The sequence below is a fragment of the Pseudophryne corroboree genome, chromosome 3 (genome assembly GCF_028390025.1).
Source record: "Pseudophryne corroboree isolate aPseCor3 chromosome 3, aPseCor3.hap2, whole genome shotgun sequence".
Classification (NCBI taxonomy): domain Eukaryota; kingdom Metazoa; phylum Chordata; class Amphibia; order Anura; family Myobatrachidae; genus Pseudophryne; species Pseudophryne corroboree.
This window is the reverse complement of record NC_086446.1, coordinates 557,118,944-557,142,204: the sequence shown is the minus strand read 5'-3', so window position 1 is coordinate 557,142,204 and position 23,261 is coordinate 557,118,944. Positions and strand designations below refer to the sequence as shown.

Below are 23,261 nucleotides of genomic sequence, written 5' to 3'. Positions count from 1 at the left end.
AAAATCTGACTCGCTGTTTATCCTGTATGCACCCAACAAGCTGGGTGCTCCTGCTTCTAAGCAGACGATTGCTCGTTGGATTTGTAGTACAATTCAGCTTGCACATTCTGTGGCAGGCCTGCCACAGCCAAAATCTATAAAAGCCCATTCCACACGGAAAGTGGGCTCATCTTGGGCGGCTGCCCGAGGGGTCTCGGCTTTACAACTTTGCCGAGCAGCTACTTGGTCAGGGGCAAACACGTTTGCTAAATTCTACAAATTTGATACCCTGGCTGAGGAGGACCTGGAGTTCTCTCATTCGGTGCTGCAGAGTCATCCGCACTCTCCCGCCCGTTTGGGAGCTTTGGTATAATCCCCATGGTCCTTTCGGAGTCCCCAGCATCCACTAGGACGTTAGAGAAAATAAGAATTTACTTAACGATAATTCTATTTCTCATAGTCCGTAGTGAATGCTGGGCGCCCATCCCAAGTGCGGATTGTCTGCATTACTTGTACATAGTTATTGTTACAAAAATCGGGTTATTGTTGTTGTGAGCCATCTTTTCAGAGGCTCCTTCTGTTATCATGCTGTTAACTGGGTTCAGATCACAAGTTGTACGGTGTGATTGGTGTAGCTGGTAATGAGTCTTACCCGGGATTCAAAATCCTTCCTTATTGTGTACGCTCGTCCGGGCACAGTATCCTAACTGAGGCTTGGAGGAGGGTCATAGGGGGAGGAGCCAGTGCACACCAGCTAGTCCTAAAGCTTTTACTTTGTGCCCAGTCTCCTGCGGAGCCGCTATTCCCCATGGTCCTTTCGGAGTCCCCAGCATCCACTACGGACTATGAGAAATAGAATTATCGGTAAGTAAATTCTTATTTTTGCTTCTCCTTTTGGGTGTGAACAGCCTTGGCTGCACCCATTTCAGCTCGCTGCCACTAGAGGTGGCGAGCTGAAACGTGCAAAAAGTCAGCTGTTTAGGCAACTTTTTCCCGTCGCGCCCATTAGTTTAGTTGGGTTTTGACCCTTTTCACGGCTAAACCATGACTATTTGGGCGTGATAATTAAAGGGCGTCCAAAACAGAAGACACAAAATTTGGTCATTGGATTCCCCCATTATGTTTAAACTTATGTTAAAGGAGCCTAATAATGGATTGCTCTCTGTAGATGACATTAGTATGTTTTTTGTTTTGGGGGATAGGGATTATGAGTTGTATTTGGAACAATTTGAATTTTCTTCTCCGTAGTAAGTAAAACATGAAAATAAGTACACATGGATATCGAGCTTCCTAACGTTCCTTGGAGCTGAAGTAGTGCTCAAGAAGGGAGGTGGGAACTGACACTGTCTTGACAGGACTCTGGTTGCGCAGTCCCAGAGAAGGATGCTTAAACCTATTTCTCTAACGTCCTAAGTGGATGCTGGGGACTCCGTCAGGACCATGGGGAATAGCGGCTCCGCAGGAGACAGGGCACAAAAATAAAGCTTAAGGATCAGGTGGTGTGTACTGGCTCCTCCCCCCTTGACCCTCCTCCAAGCCTCAGTTAGGTTTTTGTGCCCGTCCGAGCAGGGTGCAATCTAGGTGGCTCTCCTAAAGAGCTGCTTAGAAAAAGTTTTTTAGGTTTTTTATTTTCAGTGAGTCCTGCTGGCAACAGGCTCACTGCATCGAGGGACTTAGGGGAGAGAATTTCAACTCACCTGCGTGCAGGATGGATTGGATTCTTAGGCTACTGGACACCATTAGCTCCAGAGGGAGTCGGAACACAGGTCTCACCCTGGGGTTCGTCCCGGAGCCGCGCCGCCGACCCCCCTTACAGATGCTGAAGATTGAAGGTCCGGAAACAGGCGGCAGAAGGCTCTTCAGTCTTCATGAAGGTAGCGCACAGCACTGCAGCTGTGCGCCATTGTTGTCACACACTTCACACCAGACGGTCACGGAGGGTGCAGGGCGCTGCTGGGGGCGCCCTGGGCAGCAATATATAATACCTTTTATGGCAAAAGAATACATCACATATAGCCATTGAGGCTATATGTATGTATTTAACCCATGCCAAATGTCTAAAACTCCGGGAGGAAAGCCCGCCGGAATAGGGGGCGGGGCTTATTCTCCTCAGCACACAGCGCCATTTTCCTGCTCAGCTCCGCTGTGAGGAAGGCTCCCAGGACTCTCCCCTGCACTGCACTACAGAAACAGGGTAAAACAGAGAGGGGGGCATATTTTGGCGATATTTTTATATATTTAAGCGGCTATAAGGAACAACACTTATATAGGGTTGTTCCCATATATATTATAGCGCTTGGGTGTGTGCTGGCAAACTCTCCCTCTGTCTCCCCAAAGGGCTAGTGGGGTCCTGTCTTCGATAAGAGCATTCCCTGTGTGTCTGCTGTGTCGGTACGTGTGTGTCGACATGTATGAGGACGATGTTGGCGTGGAGGCAGAGCAATTGCCGATAATGGTGATGTCACCCCCCAGGGAGTCGACACCGGAATGGATGGCTTTGTTTATGGAATTACGTGATGTCAGCACATTACGAAAATCAGTTGACGACATGAGACGGCCGGCAAACCAGTTAGTACCTGCCCAGGCGTCTCAGACACCGTCAGGGGCTGTAAAGCGCCCTTTACCTCAGTCGGTCGACCCAGACACAGACACTGAATCTAGTGTCGACGGTGATGAAACAAACGTATTTTCAAGTAGGGCCACACGTTATATGATCACGGCAATGAAGGAGGCTTTGCATATCTCTGATACTACAAGTACCACAAAAAGGGGTATTATGTGGGGGGTGAAAAAACTACCTGTAGTTTTTCCTGAATCGGAGGAATTAAATGATGTATGTGATGAAGCGTGGGTTAACCCAGATAGAAAAATGCTAATTTCAAAAAAGTTATTAGCATTATACCCTTTCCCGCCAGAGGTTAGGGCGCGCTGGGAAACACCCCCTAGGGTGGATAAGGCGCTCACACGCTTATCAAAACAAGTGGCGTTACCGTCTCCTGATACGGCCGCCCTCAAGGATCCAGCAGATAGGAGGCTGGAAACTACCTTAAAAAGTATATACACACATACTGGTGTTATACTGCGACCAGCCATCGCCTCAGCCTGGATGTGCAGTGCTGGGGTCGTCTGGTTGGATTCCCTGACTGAAAATATTGATACCCTGGATAGGGACAGTATTTTATTGACTATAGAGCAATTAAAGGATGCTTTCCTTTTATATGCGAGATGCGCAGAGAGATATTTGCACTCTGGCATCGAGAGTAAATGCGATGTCCATATCTGCCAGAAGGAGTTTATGGACGCGACAGTGGTCAGGTGATGCGGATTCCAAACGACATATGGAAGTATTGCCGTATAAAGGGGAGGAATTATTTGGCGTCGGTCTATCGGATCTGGTGGCTACGGCAACTGCCGGAAAATCCACTTTTTTACCTCAGACCCCCTCCCAACAGAAAAAGACACCGTCTTTTCAGCCGCAGTCCTTTCGTTCCTATAAGAACAAGCGGACAAAAGGACAGTCATATCTGCCTCGGGGCAGAGGAAGGGGTAAGAGAGGGCAGCAAGCAGCCCCTGCCCAGGAACAGAAGCCCTCCCAGGGTTCTGCAAAGCCCTCAGCATGACGCTGGGGCCTTACAAGCGGACTCAGGAACGGTGGGGGGTCGACTCAAGAATTTCAGCGCACAGTGGGCTTGCTCACAGGTGGACCCCTGGATTCTGCAGGTAGTATCTCAGGGTTACAGGTTGGAATTCGAGAAGTCTCCCCCTCGCCGGTTCCTAAAGTCTGCTTTGCCAACGTCTCCCTCAGACAGGGCGACGGTATGGGAAGCCATTCACAAGCTGTTTGCTCAGCAGGTGATAGTCAAGGTACCCCTCCTACAACAGGGAAAGGGGTATTACTCCACGCTATTTGTGGTACCGAAGCCGGACGGCTCGGTAAGACCTATTCTAAATCTCAAATCTTTGAACCTGTACATACAAAAATTCAAGTTCAAGATGGAGTCACTCAGAGCAGTGATAGCGAATCTGGAAGAAGGGGACTTTATGGTGTCCCTGGACATAAAGGACGCTTACCTGCATGTCCCAATTTGCCCTTCACATCAAGGGTACCTCAGGTTCGTGGTGCAAAACTGTCATTATCAGTTTCAGACGCTGCCGTTTGGATTGTCCACGGCACCTCGGGTCTTTACCAAGGTAATGGCCGAAATGATGATCCTTCTACGAAGAAGAGGCGTATTAATTATCCCTTACTTGGACGATCTCCTGATAAGGGCAAGATCCAGAGAACAGCTGGAAGACGGAGTAGCACTAACCCAACTAGTGCTGCAACAACACGGGTGGATTCTGAATTTTCCAAAATCTCAGTTGACCCCGACGACACGTCTGCTGTTCCTGGGAATGATTCTGGACACGGTTCAGAAAAAGGTGTTTCTTCCGGAGGAGAAAGCCAGGGAGTTATCCGAACTTGTCAGGAACCTCCTAAAACCAGGGACAGTGTCTGTGCATCAATGCACAAGAGTCCTGGGAAAGATGGTGGCTTCTTACGAAGCGATTCCATTCGGCAGATTCCACGCACAAACTTTTCAGTGGGATCTGCTGGACAAATGGTCCGGATCGCATCTGCAGATGCATCAGCGGATAACCTTATCGCCACGGACAAGGGTGTCTCTTCTGTGGTGGTTGCAGAGTGCTCATCTGTTAGAGGGCCGCAGATTCGGCATACAGGACTGGGTCCTGGTGACCACGGATGCCAGTCTGAGAGGCTGGGGAGCGGTCACACAAGGAAGAAACTTCCAGGGAGTATGGTCAAGCCTGGAGATGTCTCTTCACATAAATATACTGGAGCTAAGAGCGATTTACAATGCTCTAAGTCTGGCAAAACCCCTGCTTCAGGGTCAGCCGGTGTTGATCCAGTCGGACAACATCACGGCAGTCGCCCACGTAAACAGACAGGGCGGCACAAGAAGCAGGACAGCAATGGCAGAAGCTGCAAGGATTCTTCGCTGGGCGGAAGATCATGTGATAGCACTGTCAGCAGTATTCATTCCGGGAGTGGACAACTGGGAAGCAGACTTCCTCAGCAGACACGATTTACACCCGGGAGAGTGGGGACTCCATCCAGAAGTCTTCCACATGATTGTGAACCGTTGGGAAAAACCAATGGTGGATATGATGGCGTCCCGCCTCAACAAAAAAACTGGACAGGTATTGCGCCAGGTCAAGAGATCCTCAGGCAATAGCTGTGGACGCTCTGGTAACACCGTGGGTGTTTCAGTCAGTGTATGTGTTCCCTCCTCTGCCTCTCATACCAAAAGTACTGAGAATTATACGGCAAAAGGGAGTAAGAACGATACTAGTGGCTCCGGATTGGCCAAGAAGAACTTGGTACCCGGAACTTCAAGAGATGCTCACGGAGGATCCGTGGCCTCTACCTCTGAGACGGGACCTGCTTCAGCAGGGACCGTGTCTATTCCAAGACTTACCGCGGCTGCGTTTGACGGCATGGCGGTTGAACGCCGAATTCTAAAGGAAAAAGGCATTCCGGAAGAGGTCATTCCTACACTGGTAAAGGCCAGGAAGGAGGTGACTGCACAACATTATCACCGCATTTGGAGGAAATATGTTGCGTGGTGTGAGGCCAGGAAGGCCCCCACGGAGGAATTTCAACTGGGTCGATTCCTACATTTCCTGCAAACAGGATTGTCTATGGGCCTCAAATTGGGGTCCATTAAGGTTCAAATTTCGGCCCTGTCGATTTTCTTCCAAAAAGAATTGGCTTCAGTTCCTGAAGTCCAGACTTTTGTAAAAGGAGCACTACATATACAGCCCCCGGTTGTGCCACCAGTGGCACCGTGGGATCTTAATGTAGTCTTGGATTTTCTCAAATCCCATTGGTTTGAGCCGCTAAAATCGGTGGAGCTGAAGTATCTTACATGGAAAGTAACCATGCTACTGGCCCTGGCTTCAGCCAGGAGAGTATCAGAATTGGCGGCTTTATCATATAAGAGCCCATATCTGATTTTCCATTCGGACAGGGCAGAACTGCGGACGCGTCCTCATTTTCTGCCTAAGGTGGTGTCAGCGTTTCACCTGAACCAGCCTATTGTGGTGCCTGCGGCTACTAACGAGTTGGAGGATTCCAAGTTGTTGGACGTGGTCCGGGCATTGAAAATATATATTTCAAGAACGGCGGGAGTCAGAAAGTCTGACTCATCGCTTATATTGTATGCACCCAACAAGATGGGTGCTCCTGCTTCTAAGCAGACGATTGCTCGTTGGATTTGTAGCACAATTCAACTTGCACGTTCTGTGGCAGGCTTGCCACAACCTAAATCTGTCAAGGCCCATTCCACAAGGAAAGTGGGCTCATCCTGGGCGGCTGCCCGGGGAGTCTCGGCATTACAACTCTGCCGAGCTGCTACTTGGTCAGGGGCAAACACGTTTGCAAAATTCTACAAATTTGATACCCTGGCTGAGGAGGACCTTGAGTTCTCTCATTCGGTGCTGCAGAGTCATCCGCACTCTCCCGCCCGTTTGGGAGCTTTGGTATAATCCCCATGGTCCTGACGGAGTCCCCAGCATCCACTTAGGACGTTAGAGAAAAAAAGAATTTACTTACCGATAATTCTATTTCTCGTAGTCCGTAGTGGATGCTGGGCGCCCATCCCAAGTGCGGATTGTCTGCAATACTTGTACATAGTTATTGTTACAAACAAATTCGGGTTGTTATTGTTGTGAGCCGTCTGTTCAGAGGCTCCTACGTTTGTCATACTGTTAACTGGGTTCAGATCACAAGTTATACGGTGTGATTGGTGTGGCTGGTATGAGTCTTACCCGGGATTCAATATCCTTCCTTATTGTGTACGCTCGTCCGGGCACAGTATCCTAACTGAGGCTTGGAGGAGGGTCATGGGGGGAGGAGCCAGTACACACCACCTGATCCTAAAGCTTTATTTTTGTGCCCTGTCTCCTGCGGAGCCGCTATTCCCCATGGTCCTGACGGAGTCCCCAGCATCCACTACGGACTACGAGAAATAGAATTATCGGTAAGTAAATTCTTATTTTAGCTGCAGAAATACCATCTGAGCTGGCTTTGCTGTCTTACCACCTTTATGTTTAGAGTCTCTGCCAATATTGCATTGCAGACTGACTGGGGTCATGTTGTTGGTGGGTTTTTTTTTTTTTTTTTTCTGACTAGGTCACCAATTGGTGTGGTGTTTCCATTGTGTGGTTTACTTCCTCAGTCCAAATACATGTGACTAATGAAAGCATACATATGTTGGCCCGATACTGAGCAGCCGGTTATTATTGTAAGTTGTGGATGTTTATCCGCACTCCCTATCCTTTTTAAAACATTGCCATTAAGGGAGCAGATGGTAGTTGGTAGTATTGGAGCGGATGATAGTGTTGTACCGTTATCTTATCTGCTAGGAAGCAAATTGAAAACAAAACTTTGTTTTATAATATTAATATAATTGTGTAATTATTAGTTCAGTGTTATTCTAAATTAATATTTCCTGTTTTTCTTTGTTAGTGCTTTTGCTTTGAAGAACAGCGACTTAATCCACATGAAGAGGTGGACATGCCAGTGTTTTTCTTTATTGACCCAGAGTTTGCGGAAGACCCCAGAATGGCAGGAGTGGACACTATCACATTATCATATACGTTTTTTGAAGCCAAGGATGGCCATAAAATTCCAGTTCCAGGCTACAGCTGAATAGTTACTAACCTTTTTGTGGACTGTGCATGTCTTCTGCCAATCACTGATAGTAATTATTTGAAAAGACAAGAACTGTAACTTATTCTGACTATTCCACACATGAGAAACAAAATGGATGCAAGTATTTCTCAGCAGATTATTATAGCCCATATTTTATTAGTCAGGCATCTCAATCATACCTCCAAATTATAACTGAAAGCCTACATATGTGTAACAAATTATAGTACAGATTTTTATTTTTTTTATTTATCTTTTTTGTTTAAAATTACTATTGCAGTGGTTTCTAACCTTTTTTGTTTTGTGTTTTTTTTTTTCTTTTAAATGTGCCATTGCAAAGAAGAAATTATTTTATGATATACTATGTGGAGTTTTGATACCCTTTATACTACCATGATTGTACTACAGTACACATTATTTCACTTGAGTTTCATAAAAAAAAAAAAAATGAGCCTAGAATCTCTTCCATACTTTACTTGGGATAAGTGTAATGTTTTGTGTACATAGGTGCACTTTCCCTGCATTCTGTAGAGAATAGTTCACATATGTTGACTATCTCCTTTGGGTCATTCCATGCCAGTTCACCCAGGCATGACACCCACCGACTTGGATTTTCATGATCCTTTGTACACTTGATACTACCACAGAGCTACTAACCCATGTCAAATTTTTCTGCTCTAGGCCTCACAGATTTTGAGATAGAGGGTGTCATAATTTTGAAAAATTGCTGGGGAATGCCACTCCTGATGCTCTGTTTTTCTGAGGTGTATCTGGAAAAAAAAATCACATCTCGGTGCCTGATTCACATATCACTTTGAAATTTGGACCCTTTGTCAATTGAAATATGGATTTTCTGTAAAAAAAAAAAAAATTTTTTGCAATCTTGCTTAACTCTGAGAGTTCATTATACATTCCTTTATGTCACACTTTTTTATTTGGTGCAGAAAAAAAAGTGGGTTCAATTAGCATTATGAACCTAAGGCAGATGAGTTATGTCCCTTTTCTCTAACGTCCTAGTGGATGCTGGGGACTCCGTAAGGACCATGGGGAATAGACGGGCTCCGCAGGAGACAGGGCACTTTAAGAAAGAATTTGGATTCTGGTCTGTTCTGGCTCCTCCCTCTATGTCCTTCCTCCAGACCTCAGTTTGAATCTGTGCCCGGACGAGCTGGGTGCTACTTAGTGAGCTCTCCTGAGCTTGCTAAAAAGAAAGTATTTTGTTAGGTTTTTTATTTTCAGAGAGATCTGCTGGCAACAGAATCTCTGCTACGTGGGACTGAGGGGAGAGAAGCAGCCCTACTCTCTGCAGATAGGTCCTGCTTCTTAGGCTACTGGACACCATTAGCTCCAGAGGGATCGTACACAGGATCGCACCCTTGGTCGTCCGATCCCGGAGCCGCACCGCCGTCCCCCTCGCAGAGCCGGAAGACAGAAGCCGGTGACAGAAGCAAGAAGACTTCGAAATCTGCGGCAGAAGACTCCAGTCTTCATATGAGGTAGCGCACAGCACTGCAGCTGTGCGCCATTGCTCCCACACTAAACCCACATACTCCGGTCACTGTAAGGGTGCAGGGCGCAGGGGGGGGGTGCCCTGGGCAGCAATTAGAGACCTCTTTGGCAAAAGTTTGCATAATATACAGTTGGGCACTGTATATATGTATGAGGCCCCGCCAAAATTGTACATAAAAGCGGGACAGAAGCCCGCCGTCGAGAGGCCGGGGCTTCTTCCTCAGCACTCACCAGCGCCATGTTTTTTCTCCACAGCACCGCTGAGAGGAAGCTCCCCAGTCTCTCCCCTGCAGTTACACGGTAGAAGAGGGTAAAAAGAGAGGGGGGGCACATAATTAGGCGCAAAAATCAATATAAACAGCAGCTACTGGGTTAACATTAAGTTACTGTGTTAGTCCTGGGTTAATAGCGCTGGGGTGTGTGCTGGCATACTCTCTCTCTGTCTCTCCAAAGGGCCTTATGGGGGAATTGTCTTCAGATGAGCATTCCCTGAGTGTGTGGTGTGTCGGTACGTGTGTGTCGACATGTTTGAGGTAAAAGGCTCCCCTAAGGAGGAGATGGAGCAAATGTGTGTGAGAGGGTGTCTCCGTCGACAACGCCGACACCTGTTTGGATATGTGTAATTAAGTGCTAAGGTGAATTTATTGCACAAAAGATTAGAGAACAGACAGGAAATCTACCCATGTCTGTCCCTATGTTGCAGAGACCTTTAGAGTCTCTCAATGCTCACTATCCAAAATAATAGACACTGATATCGACACGGAGTTTGACTCCAGTGTCGACTACGATAATGCAAAGTTACAGCCAAAATGGCAGAAAAGTATTCAATATATGATTATTGTAATAAAAGATGATTTGCATATCACTGATGACTCATCTGTCCCTGACACAAGGGTACACATGTTTAAGGGGAAGAAAGCTGAGGTAAATTCCCTCCTCTCATGATGAAAAAGAGCGGGAATCTCCAGACAAGAGACTGCAGTTTCCCACAAAGGATTCTCAGGCAGTATCCTTTCCCCACTAGGGCCAGGATATGATGGGAATCTTCCCCTAGGGTGTCACGTTTGCCCAAAAGGTAGCCCTGACGTAACAGCTATTCTCAGGGATCCTGCAGATAGCGTGCACATTCTGGTACACTACTCAGACCGGCGATTGTGTCGGCATGGGTTTATAGTGCTGTGGCAGCGCGGACAGGTACCTGATCAGCAGAGATTGAGACCCTAGTATGTGTGTGTATATATATATATATATATATATATATATATATATATATATATATATATATATATATATATAGAGAGAGAGATATATAGAGAGAGATATATATTAAAGATGCTGTCTTAAGAGATATGTATATATAAAACATGCCCAAAGAGACATGAGTATACTGGGTCCTAGAGTCAAAGCTATGTCGATTTCTGCTTGACGTGTCCTGTAGAATATGCAATGGACAGATGATGCCAACTTAAGAGGCATATGGAAGGCTGAGGATTGTGTGGAGAAGGGTTCTCGGACCTGGTATCCACAGCTATAGCTGGTAATTCTGATATTTTGCCTTATATTCCTGCACAGCCTAGGAAAGCACGACATTATCAAATGCAGCCTTTCGAATAAAGAAACAAGAAAGTCCGAGGTGCGTCCTTTCTTGCCAGAGGCGGGGGCAGAGTGAAGAAGCTGCACAACACAGCTAGTTCCCAGGAACAGAAGTCCTCCCCGGCCTCTACAAAAATCCACTGCATGTCGCTGGGGCTCCACAGGCGGAGCTAGGCCCGGTGGGGGCACGCCTTCGTAAGGTCAGCCACAAGTGGGTTCACTCCCTGTTAGATCCCTGGGCAATAGATATTGTGTCTCAGGGATACAAGCTGGACTTTGAGAAGATGCCCCCTCACCGACGGCCCTGCCGGCTTCCCCCCACGAGAGGGAAACAGTGTTAACTGCAATTCACAAATTGTATCTTCAACAGGTGGTGGTCAAGGTTCCCCTCCTTCAAAAAGGAGGGGGGTATTATTCGACCATGTTGTAGTCCCGAAACCAGACGGTTCGGTCAGACCCATATTGAATTTAAAATCCCTGAACATATACCTGAAAAGGTTCAAGTTCAAGATGGAATCGCTAAGAGCGGTCATTGCAAGCCTGGAAGGGGGGGACTTTATGGTGTCTCTGGACATAAAGGATGCATACCTTCATGTCCCCATTTATCCACCTTATCAGGCGTACCTCAGATTTGTGGTACAGGATTGTCATTACCAATTCCAGACGTTGTCGTTTGGTCTCTCCACGGCACCGAGTATATTTACCAAGGTAATGGTGGAAATGATGGTGCTCCTGCGAAAGCAAGGGGTCACAATTATCCCATACTTGGACGATCTCCTCCTAAAGGCAAGGTCCAGAGAGCAGTTGCTGATCAGCGTAGCACGCTCTCGGGAAGTGTTACAACAGCACGGCTGGATTCTAAATATCCCAAAGTCGCAGTTGATTCCTACGACTCGCCTGCCCTTCCTGGGCATGATTCTGGACACAGACCAGAAGAGGGTCTATCTCCCGATGGAGAAGGCTCAGGAGCTCATGACATTGGTCAGAGGCCTATTAAAACCAAAACAGGTGTCGGTGCATCACTGCACGCGAGTCCTGGGAAAGATGGTGGCATCATACGAGGCCATTCCCTTCGGCAGGTTCCATGCGAGGACCTTTCAAGGGGATCTGTTGGAGAAGTGGTCCGGAACACATCTACAGATGCATCGGCTGATCACCCTATCCCCAGGGCCAGGGTGTCTCTCCAGTGGTGGCTGCAGAGTGCTCACCTTCTAGAGGGCCGCAGATTCGGCTTTCAGGACTGGGTCCTGGTGACCACGGATGCAAGCCTCCGAGGGTGGGGGGGCAGTCACACAGGGAAGAAATTTCCAAGGTCTGTGGTCAAGTCAGGAGACTTGTCTTCACATAAATATCCTGGAACTAAGGGCCATATACAACGCCCTAAGTCAAGCGGAGACCCTGCTTCGCGGCCAATCGGTGCTGATTCAGTCAGACAACATCACCGCAGTGGCTCATGTAAACCGCAAAGGCGGCATAAGGAGCAGGGTGGCGATGGCGGAAGCCACCAGAATTCTTCGCTGGGCGGAGAATCACGTAAGAGCACTGTCAGCAGTGTTCATTCCGGGAGTGGACAACTGGGAAGCAGACTTCCTCAGCAGGCACGACCTCCACCCGGGAGAGTGGGGACTTCATCAAGAAGTCTTCACGCAGATTGCAAGGCGGTGGGAACTGCCACAGGTGGACATGATGGCATCCCGCCTCAACAAAAAGCTACAGAGATATTGCGCCAGGTCAAAAGACCCTCAGGCGATAGCTGTAGACGCACTAGTGACACCGTGGGTGTTCCAGTCGGTTTATGTATTTCCTCCTCTTCCTCTCATACCAAAGGTGCTGAGAATCATAAGAAAAAGAGGAGTGAGAACAATACTCATTGTTCCGGATTGGCCAAGAAGGACTTGGTATCCGGATCTGCAAGAATTGCTCACAGAGGACCCATGGCCTCTACCTCTAAGACAGGACTTGCTGCAACAGGGGCCCTGTCTGTTCCAAGACTTACCGTGGCTGCGTTTGACGGCATGGCGGTTGAACGCCGGATCCTAGCGGAAAAAGGCTTTCCGGATGAGGTAATTCCTACGCTGATTAAGGCTAGGAAGGACGTGACGGCTAAACATTATCACCGTCTATGGCGAAAATATGTTGCTTGGTGTGAGGCCAGGAATGCCCCTACGGAGGAATTCCAGCTGGGCCGTTTCCTTCACTTCCTACAGTCGGGAGTGGCTTTGGGCCTGAAATTGGGTTCCATTAAGGTCCAGATTTCGGCTCTATCCATTTTCTTTCAAAAAGAACTGGCTTCTCTTCCTGAAGTCCAGACGTTTGTAAAGGGAGTGCTGCATATTCAGCCCCCTTTTGTGCCTCCAGTGGCACCTTGGGATCTTAACGTGGTGTTGAGTTTCCTGAAGTCACACTGGTTTGAGCCACTCAAAACCTTGGAGTTAAAATTTCTCACGTGGAAGGTGGTCATGCTATTAGCCTTGGCGTCAGCTAGGCGTGTGTCAAATTAACGGCTTTGTCACATAAAAGCCCCTATCTGGTTTTCCATATGGACAGGGCAGAATTGCGGACCCGTCCACAATTTCTGCCAGAAGTGGTGTCATCCTTTCATATGAACCAACCTATTGTGGTGCCTGTGGCTACTCGTGATTTGGAGGATTCCGAGTTACTAGATGTGGTCAGGGCTTTGAAGGTTTATGTAGCCAGAACGGCTAGAGTCAGGAAAACTGAGTCGCTGTTTATCCTGTATGCATCCAACAAGCTGGGTGCTCCTGCTTCAAAGCAAACTATTGCTCGCTGGATCTGTAACACGATTCAGCAGGCTCATTCTGCAGCTGGATTGCCGCTTCCAAAATCAGTAAAAGCCCACTCCACAAGGAAGGTGGGCTCTTCTTGGGCGGCTGCCCGATGGGTCTCGGCATTACAGCTTTGCCGAGCAGCTACTTGGTCAGGTTCGAACACTTTTGCAAAGGTTTAAAAGTTTGATACCCTGGCTGAGGAGGACCTTGTGTTTGCTCATTCGGTGCTGCAGAGTCATCCGCACTCTCCCGCCCGTTTGGGAGCTTTGGTATAATCCCCATGGTTCTTACGGAGTCCCCAGCATCCACTAGGACGTTAGAGAAAATAAGATTTTACTTACCGGTAAATCTATTTCTCGTAGTCAGTAGTGGATGCTGGGCGCCCGTCCCAAGTGCGGACTTCTTCTGCAATACTTGTATATAGTTATTGCTTAAATAAGGGTTCTGTTTGGTTGCATCAGGGTTGATCTGATGCTCCGTTGTTGTTCATACTGTTAACTAGGTAAGTTTATCACAAGTTATACGGTGTGACTGGTATGAGTCTTGCCCTGGATTCCAAAATCCTTTCCTTGTACTGTCAGCTCTTCCGGGCACAGTTTCTCTAACTGAGGTCTGGAGGAGGGACATAGAGGGAGGAGCCAGAGCACACCAGAATCCAAATTCTTTCTTAAAGTGCCCTGTCTTCTGCGGAGCCCGTCTATTCCCCATGGTCCTTACGGAGTCCCCAGCATCCACTACGGACTAACGTATACTTTGAAAGGCTATAAAAGAAATATAATGGGATTTTGTTTGCCTGTATGAGTATTTTAATGTTTAAGTTATAATTATCTCGTTAAAAACTAAACTTGGCATTAGGTATAATTTTGCCTGCCAGAGGAGCATTTTCATATGTGTATTTCTATGTGTATGTGCAGATTTCCAATTACACATAGGGGTATATGCAATTGCGGTCGAATTCCCGAAATTGTCGAATTTCAAGTCATTTTCGACCAAAAAAAAAAATCGCCTATGCAATTCAGTGCTTTCCGACCAAAAAACGGACTTTCAAAATTCGACTTTTTGAAATTCGAATTTTTGCAAATTCGACTTTTCTGCAATGATACAAGTGCTGCAATTCGACCAAAGCATATTCAATTCAAGTTTGGAAATTCGACAGCAGTGCTTTTAGACAGCAAATTCGTCATTTTCAATCCACCACACTTTGGAGGGTGAAAACAAATAAAAAAATTTTAAACGTTTTTTTTTTTTTGTGTTTTTTTTTGGGGGAATAGCAGATCTATTTATATTAGAAGGGATTAGGTACTTTTTTTTTTTTTTTTTTTTGGAGGCACAAATATTATTTATATATTTTTTAAACAATTTTTTTTTTTTTTTTTTTTTTTTTTAATGCTGGAACGGTGAAATCATAAAAAAAAATGGCGTGGGGTCCCCCCTCCAAAGCATAACCAGCCTCGGGCTCTTCGAGCTGGTCCTGGTTCTAAAAATGCGGGGAAAAAATTGACAGGGGATCCCCCGTATTTTTAAAACCAGCACCGGGCTCTGCGCCTGGTGCCAAAAATACGGGGGACAAAAAGAGTAGGGGTCCCCCGTATTTTTAACACCAGCATCGGGCTCCACTAGCTGGACAGATAATGCCACAGCCGGGGGTCACTTTTATGCCGTGCCCTGCGGCCGTGGCATTAAATATCCAACTAGTCACCCCTGGCCGGGGTACCCTGGGGGAGTGGGGACCCCTTCAATCAAGGGGTCCCCCCCCCCCAGCCACCCAAGGGCCAGGGGTGAAGCCCGAGGCTGTCCCCCCCCCATCCAATGGGCTGCGGATGGGGGGGCTGATAGCCTTTTGTGATAATAAAAAGATATTGTTTTTTCCAGTAGTACTACAAGTCCCAGCAAGCCTCCCCCGCAAGCTGGTACTTGGAGAACCACAAGTACCAGCATGCGGGAGAAAAACGGGCCCGCTGGTACCTGTAGTACTACTGGGAAAAAAATACCCAAATAAAAACAGGACACACACACCGTCGACAGTAAAACTTTATTTCATACGTCGACACACACATACTTACCTATGTTCACACGCCGACATCGGTCCTCTTCTCCATGTAGAATCCACGGATACCTGAAAAGAAAAGATCAATATACTCACCTCAGCCATGGTCCAGAGATAAATCCACGTACTTGGCAAAAAAACAAACCGAACACCCGCTCCATGCCGGACTGAAAGGGGTCCCATGCTGACACATGGGACACCTTTCCACGAATGAGACCTGTCAGTGACAGCTGTCACAGAAAGGTCTCTAAGCCAATCAGGAAGCGCAACTTCGTTGCGCTCACCTGATTGGCTGTGCGCTGTCTGTACTGTGACAGCACATCGCAAAGCCGCTCCATTACTTTCAATAGTGGGAACTTAGCGGCTAGCGGTAAGGTCACCCGCCGGTCAGCGGCTGACCGGCGGGTGACCCCACCGCTACCCGCAAAGTTCCCACCATTGAAAGTAATGGAGCGGCTTTGCGATGTTCTGTCACAGTACAGACAGCGCACAGCCAATCAGGTGAGCGCCACGGAAGTAGCGCTTCCTGATTGGCTGAAGGGACTTCAGTGACAGGAGTCACGTGATGTCCCGGCATTCGGGAGAAAGGGGTCTGATGTGAAAGCATTGGACCCCTTTCTAGTCCGGTATGGAGCGGGTATTTGCGTTTTCTTTTTTTTTTTTACAAGTACGTGGATTTATCTCTCTGGACGTGGATTTATCTCTGGACGCTGGAAGGTGAGTATCATTTTTTCACAGGTACTCTCGGATCGTCGGAGACCGTGGCAGTCGGCGTGTCAACATAGGTAAGTATGTGTGTGTCGGTAGTGTGTAATAAAGTTTTACTGTCACGGTGTGTGTGTCCTGTTTTTTTTGGGGTATTTTTTTCCCAGTAGTACTACAGGTACCAGCGGGCCCGTTTTTCTCCCGCATGCTGGTACTTGTGGTTCTCCAAGTACCGGCTTGCTGGGACTTGTAGTACTACTGGAAAAAACAATATCTTTTTATTATCACAAAAGGCTATCAGCCCCCCCATCCGCAGCCCATTGGATGGGGGGGGACAGCCTCGGGCTTCACCCCTGGCCCTTGGGTGGCTGGGGGGGGGGGACCCCTTGATTGAAGGGGTCCCCACTCCCCCAGGGTACCCCGGCCAGGGGTGACTAGTTGGATATTTAATGCCACGGCCGCAGGGCACGGCATAAAAGTGACCCCCGGCTGTGGCATTATCTGTCCAGCTAGTGGAGCCCGATGCTGGTGTTAAAAATACGGGGGACCCCTACTCTTTTTGTCCCCCGTATTTTTGGCACCAGCACCAGGCGCAGAGCCCGGTGCTGGTTTTAAAAATACGGGGGATCCCTGGCCAATTTTTCCCCGGATTTTTAGAACCAGGACCAGCTCGATGAGCCCGAGGCTGGTTATGCTTTGGAGGGGGGACCCCACGCCATTTTTTTTTCCGGGTTTTTCCTGTTTTTTACCGTTTTTTAAAATCGCGGCAAAATCCGCCAAATCGGCCGATTTTCGCCCGCGACTCTGGCGAATCCGTTTTTCATTGAATATGGTGAATTCCGGAAGCCACCTTCCGGAATTCACCTGGCGAATTTAGTCGAATTAAAAAACGGCGAAAAATTGCCGCGATTCGCCGTGAATTGCATATACCCCATAGGGTATTATTCAGTTAGTTGCGCTAACCTGTTTTTTGCACGAAAAACTGATTTTACTGTAAATCGTGAAAGACAAAATAATTTATCATCGATAATTTAACTGTGAATTTCACTTCACCTACTCTGAGCATGTGCAAAATTGGGGAAAATCTCTATTTCTGCAGCGGGGTACACTGGGCTTTCACAGGGATAACATGAGGGTGTAGAGTTGGATCTTGATCCGCGGCACCAACAGGCTAAAAGCTTTGGCTGTTCCCAGGATGCTTAGCGCCGCCTCCTCTATATCCCTGCCTCCAGGCACTGGAGCTCAGTTTGTAAGTTGGTGCCTGCAGTGCAGGCAGCTAACAGGGAGGGCTGCGCAGAGCAGCCCTGGAAAGAGCTTGACAGAAGACTTCAAGGGCCACAGCATAGGCACTTACAAGTGCTATATGTCATTCTGACATATGCTGCGGCTCCCTCACCTCCCCTGTTGGCGCTGTATACTCCTGCGTCCTTGGTTGCCGGGTACTTACAGCGGAGCACTCTGGTTTCCACTAGGGCGCACACACTTGCCGCTGCTCTCTAGGATCGCGTGGCTGCATCAAGGGAGGAGGTAAGAGGGTCCCCCAGGCGGGACCCGCTGGAAAGCGCGGTCTTTAGGAGACGGGCCGAGCGTGCTGGCGTGGACGTACAGGGACCCCACTAGACCACCAGGGCAAGGGCACAGGTCAGATTACCTCATAATCCATTTTGCTAAGGCCCGCAGTACCCGGTGGTGAAGTACAGCAAGGGGATAAGGCTCTGACCTGTCGCCCCAGGCGCTATTTACTGCTAATGTTCCCGCCCTGGAGCTGCATAACTCTCCTTCACTCGCTGTCAGCGTTTGGGCGCCATTACACACATGCTGAGCTGACTTTGGGACTGTTGGGCAATGTCTCCCCTGTAAAGCCGCCTGCATCATCAGCGCTGTGCAGTTACAGGACACTTAAGTATTCTACATGTCTTTTAGACAGTGTTAGTTAAGAACAAGTGCATACATTCAGGGATATTTAGTACAAGTACCCTGGGATATACATCCAGTCTTTACTGTGCATTGTTATATCTATATACATATATAGCTTTACTTTGTAGTGCAGTTACTTAGTATTGCTAGTCCAGTGCAGTTTTATTGTTTGTAATAATTTCTGCATTGTACATGTGACTGTGTGTGTGCCAGTAGCTGCTGTGTGATTTCCATTCCGTGTATCTCTCTCATCCTGCTATCCCTATTTCTCTGGCTGGGTCCACAGGTTATCCACAGGATAACATTGGGATATGCCGGAGCGACAGCGGAAATGGCACCAAACGGTCACAAGCTTTCTGGCCTCCCAGGATGCATCGGAGCTTCACCATATAATCCCGCTAACTGACTCAGTCAAATCAGTTTTTTGTTTGGTGCGGCAAGGAGCCGGGTATGGTCAACAGGGCTGCTGTTATAGCAGCCTGTAGCATTTTATTATTTTATTTTCTCTTACGTCCTAGAGGATGCTGGGGACTCTGTAAGGACCATGGGGTATAGACTGGCTCCGCAGGAGACATGGGCACTAAAAAGAACTTTAGATGGGTGTGCACTGGCTCCTCCCTCTATGCCCCTCCTCCAGACCTCAGTTAGATCCTGTGCCCAGAGGAGACTGGGTGCACTGGAGGGGAGCTCTACTGAGTTTCTCTGAAAAATACTTTTTGTTAGGTTTTTTATTTTCAGGGAGCACTGCTGGCAACAGGCTCCCTGCATCGTGGAACTGAGGGGAGAGAAGCAGACCTACTTAAATGATAGGCTCTGCTTCTTAGGCTACTGGACACCATTAGCTCCAGAGGGTCGGAACGCACGTCTCACCCTCGCCGTTCGTCCCGGAGCCGCGCCGCCGTCTTCACAGAGTCGGAAGATAGAAGCCGGGTGAGTATAAGAAGAAAGAAGACTTCAAAGGCGGCAGAAGACTTCAGATCTCTGAGGTAACGCTGCGCCCCATTGCTCCCACACACACACAGAGTGGGCACTGAAGGGTGCAGGGCGCAGGGGGGGCGCCCTGGGCAGCAATAATAAACCTCTAGGGACTGGCTAACATATATATATATATATATATATATATATGCTGCGGAGGCAGTATATAACATAATCCCCTGCCAGTATTGGAAATTTGAGCGGGACCGAAGCCCGACGCTGAGGGGGCGGAGCTTGATCCTTCAGCGCCATTTTCTCCACAGCACACTGCAGAGAAGCTGGCTCCCCGGACTCTCCCCTGCTGAACACGGTGACAGAGGGCAAAAAAGAGAGGGGGGGGGGGGGTGCACATTTAATTGGCGCAGTGAGTGTAAATGTATATATATATATATATTTATATATAAAAGCGCTGTTTTAACTGGGAATTTGTTTCCAGTGTCAGGTGGCGCTGGATGTGTGCTGGCATACTCTCTCTCTCTCCAAAGGGCCTTATTGGGGAACTGTCTCCATATAGATATATCCCTGAGTGTGTGGGGGTGTCGGTACGTGTGTCGGCATGTCTGAAGCGGAAGGCTCATCTAAGGAGGTGGAGCAGATGATTGTGGTGTCTCCGTCGGCAACCCCGACACCTGATTGGTTGGATATGTTGAATGTTTTAAATGCAAATGTGTCTTTATTACATCAGAGATTGGACAAAGCAGAGTCCAGGGATAGAACAGGGAGTCAATCCATGGCTTGACTGTGTCACAGGGCCCTTCAGGGTCTCAGAAACGTCCCCTGTCCCAAGTAGCAGACACTGATACCGACACGGATTCTGACTCGTGTCGACTACGATGATGCGAGGTTACACCCAAGGGTGGCCAAAAGTATTCATTATATGATTATTGCAATAGAGGATGTTTTACATATCACAGATGACCCCTCTGTCCCTTACAAGAGGGTACACATGTTTAAGGAAAAGAAACCTGAGGTTACCTTTCCCCCATCTCATGAGCTGAACGCGTTATTTGAAAAGGCTTGGGAAACTCCAGACAAGAAACTGCAGATTCCCAAGAGAATTCTTATGGCGTATCCTTTCCCTGCGCAGGACAGGTTACGGTGGGAATCCTCACCCAGGGTGGACAAGGCGTTAACGCGCTTGTCCAAAAAAGGTGGTGCTACCGTCTCCAGACACGGCAGCACTCAAGGATCCTGCTGATCGCAGACAGGAAACTCCCTTAAAATAAATTTATACACATACGGGTGCCTTGCTCAGACCGGCAATAGCGTTGGCTTGGGTTTGTAGCGCTATAGCGGCTTGGATGGATACTGTGTCAGCTGACATTGATACCCTGGATAGGGATACCATTTTATTGACCTTAGGTCACATTAAAGACGCAGTCTTATATATGAGAGACGCTCAGAGAGATGTTGGTCTGCTAGGTTCGAGAGCCAACGCCATGGCGATTTCTGCTAGGCGAGCCCTGTGGACCCGCCAATGATGCCGACTCAAAGAGGCATATGGAAGTTTTGCCTTACAAAGGTGAGGATTTATTTGGGGAAGGTCTCGCGGACCTGGTTTCCACAGCTACCGCGGGTAAATCTACTTTTTTACCTTATGTTTCCCCACAGTAAAAGAAAACGCAACAATATCAGATGCAGTCCTTTTGGTCGCATAAGTCCAGAAGAGGTCGGGGCTCTTCCTTCCTCGCCAGAGGTAAGGGTAGAGGGAAAAGAATGCCTGCTACAGCTAGTTCCCAGGAGCAGAAGTCCTCCCCGGCTTCTACTAAATCCACCGCATGATGCTGGGGCTCCACTGAGGGAGTCCGCGCTGGTGGGGGCACGTCTTCGACTCTTCAGCCACGTCTGGGTTCAGTCAGACGTGGATCCTTGGGCAATGGAAATTGTATCCCAAGGTTACAAGCTGGAATTCGAAGACATGCCTCCTCGCCAGTTTTTCAAATCGGCTTTACCAGCTTCTTCCCCAGAAAGGGAGATAGTTTTAGCTGCAATTCAAAAACTGTGTCAACAACAAGTGGTTGTCGAGGTTCCCCTAGTTCAACAGGGGAAGGGGTACTATTGAACCCTATTTGTGGTCCCGAAACCGGATGGCTCGGTCAGACCCATTCTAAATTTAAAATCCCTAAACCTGTACTTGAAAAAGTTCAAATTCAAGATGGAATCGCTCCGGGCAGTAATCTCCATCCGGGAAGGGGGGGGATTTTATGGTGTCACTGGACATAAAGGACGCATACCTTCATGTCCCCATATATCCCCCTCATCAGGCGTACCTGAGATTCGCTGTACAGGACTGTCATTACCAGTTTCAGACGTTGCCGTTTGGGCTTTCCACGGCCCCGAGGATTTTCACCAAGGTAATGGCGGAAATGATGGTGCTCCTGCGCCGGCAGGGAGTCACAATTATCCCGTACTTGGACGATCTCCTGATAAAAGCGAGATCGAGAGATCAGTTGCGGAAAAGCGTGGCGCTTTCCCTGAGAGTGCTGCAGCAACATGGCTGGATTCTGAATCTACCAAAATCACAGTTGGTTCCAACAACTCGGCTATCTTTCTTAGGCATGATTCTGGACACGGAACAAAAGAGGGTTTTTCTCCCATTGGAAAAGCCCAGGAACTCCAGAACATGGTCAGAGACCTGTTAAAACCGAAAAGAGTGTCAGTCCATCAATGCACTCGAGTACTGGGGAAAATGGTGGCGACCTACGAGGCCATCCCCTTCGGCAGGTTTCATGCGAAGACGTTTCAGTGGGACCTTCTGGACAAGTGGTCCGGGTCCCATCTTCAAATTCATCAGAAAATAAGCCTGTCCCCCAGGGCCAGGGTGTCTCTCCTGTGGTGGCTACGGAGTGCTCACCTTCTAGAGGGTCGCAGGTTCGGCATTCAGGACTGGGTTCTGGTGACCACGGACGCGAGCCTCCGAGGATGGGGAGCAGTCACACAAGGAAGAAACTTTCAGGGAGTATGGTCAAGCCAGGGGGCTTGTCTACACATCAACGTACTTTAGTTGAGGGCCATATACAACGGCCTACGTCAAGCGGAGAATCTTCTTCGCGACCTACCGGTTCTGATTCAATCAGACAACATCACAACCGTGGCTCATGTAAACCACCAAGGCGGGACAAGGAGCAGAGCAGCAATGGCGGAAGCCACCAGGATTCTTAGCTGGGCGGAAAATCACATAAGCGCTTTGGCAGCAGTCTTCATTCCGGGAGTGGACAACTGGGAAGCAGACTTCATCAGCATACACGATCTCCATCCAGGAGAGTGGGGACTTCATCAAGAAGTTTTTGCAGAGATAACAAGTCATTGGGGACTTCCTCAAATAGACATGATGGCGTCACGCCTCAACAAGAAGCTTCAGAGGTATTGTGCCAGGTCAAGGGACCCTCAGGCAGTAGCAGTAGACGCCCTGGTGACACCGTGGGTGTTTCAGTCGGTATATGTGTTCCCTCCTCTTCCACTCATCTCAAAGATATTGAGAATCATAAGACGAAAAAGCGTGCAGACAATACTCATTGTTACAGATTGGCCTCGAAGGGCCTGTTATTCAGATCTTCAGGAAATGCTCTCAGAAGATCCGTGGCCTCTTCCTATCAGAGAGGACCTGTTGCATCAGGGGCCCTGCGTGTTCCAAGACTTACCGCGGTTACGTTTGACGGCATGGCGGTTGAACACCGAATCCTAGCGGGGAAAGGCATTCCAGAAGAAGTCATCCCTACTCTGATAAAGGCTAGGAAGGAGGTGACGGCGAAACATTATCACCGTATCTGGAGAAAGTATGTATCTTGGTGTGAAGCCAAGAATGCTCCTACTGAGGAATTCCATCTGTGCCGTTTTCTCCACTTTCTACAGACAGGAGTGGATATGGGCCTAAAATTAGGCTCCATTAAGATACAGATTTCGGCCCTATCAATTTTCTTTCAGAAGGAATTGGCTTCTCTCCCAGAATTCCAGACTTTTGTAAAGGGAGTGCTGCACATGCAGCCTCCTTTTGTGCCTCCAGTGGCACCATGGGACCTTAACGTGGTGTTAC

At 48.3% G+C, this 23,261-nt stretch overlaps 1 protein-coding gene across 1 annotated transcript in view; it reads left to right on the top strand.

Annotated features, from left to right (window-relative positions):
• LOC135056299 (cytochrome c oxidase assembly protein COX11, mitochondrial) overlaps positions 1-14,822 on the top strand; it is a 39,896-nt gene extending 25,074 nt beyond the window's left edge. The window contains exon 4 of the mRNA XM_063961269.1: positions 7,511-14,822. Coding sequence (XP_063817339.1) covers positions 7,511-7,693 — 183 coding nt within the window. The 3' untranslated portion in view covers positions 7,694-14,822. The remainder of the gene's footprint in view (positions 1-7,510) is intronic.
• Positions 14,823-23,261: the final 8,439 nt, after the last annotated feature.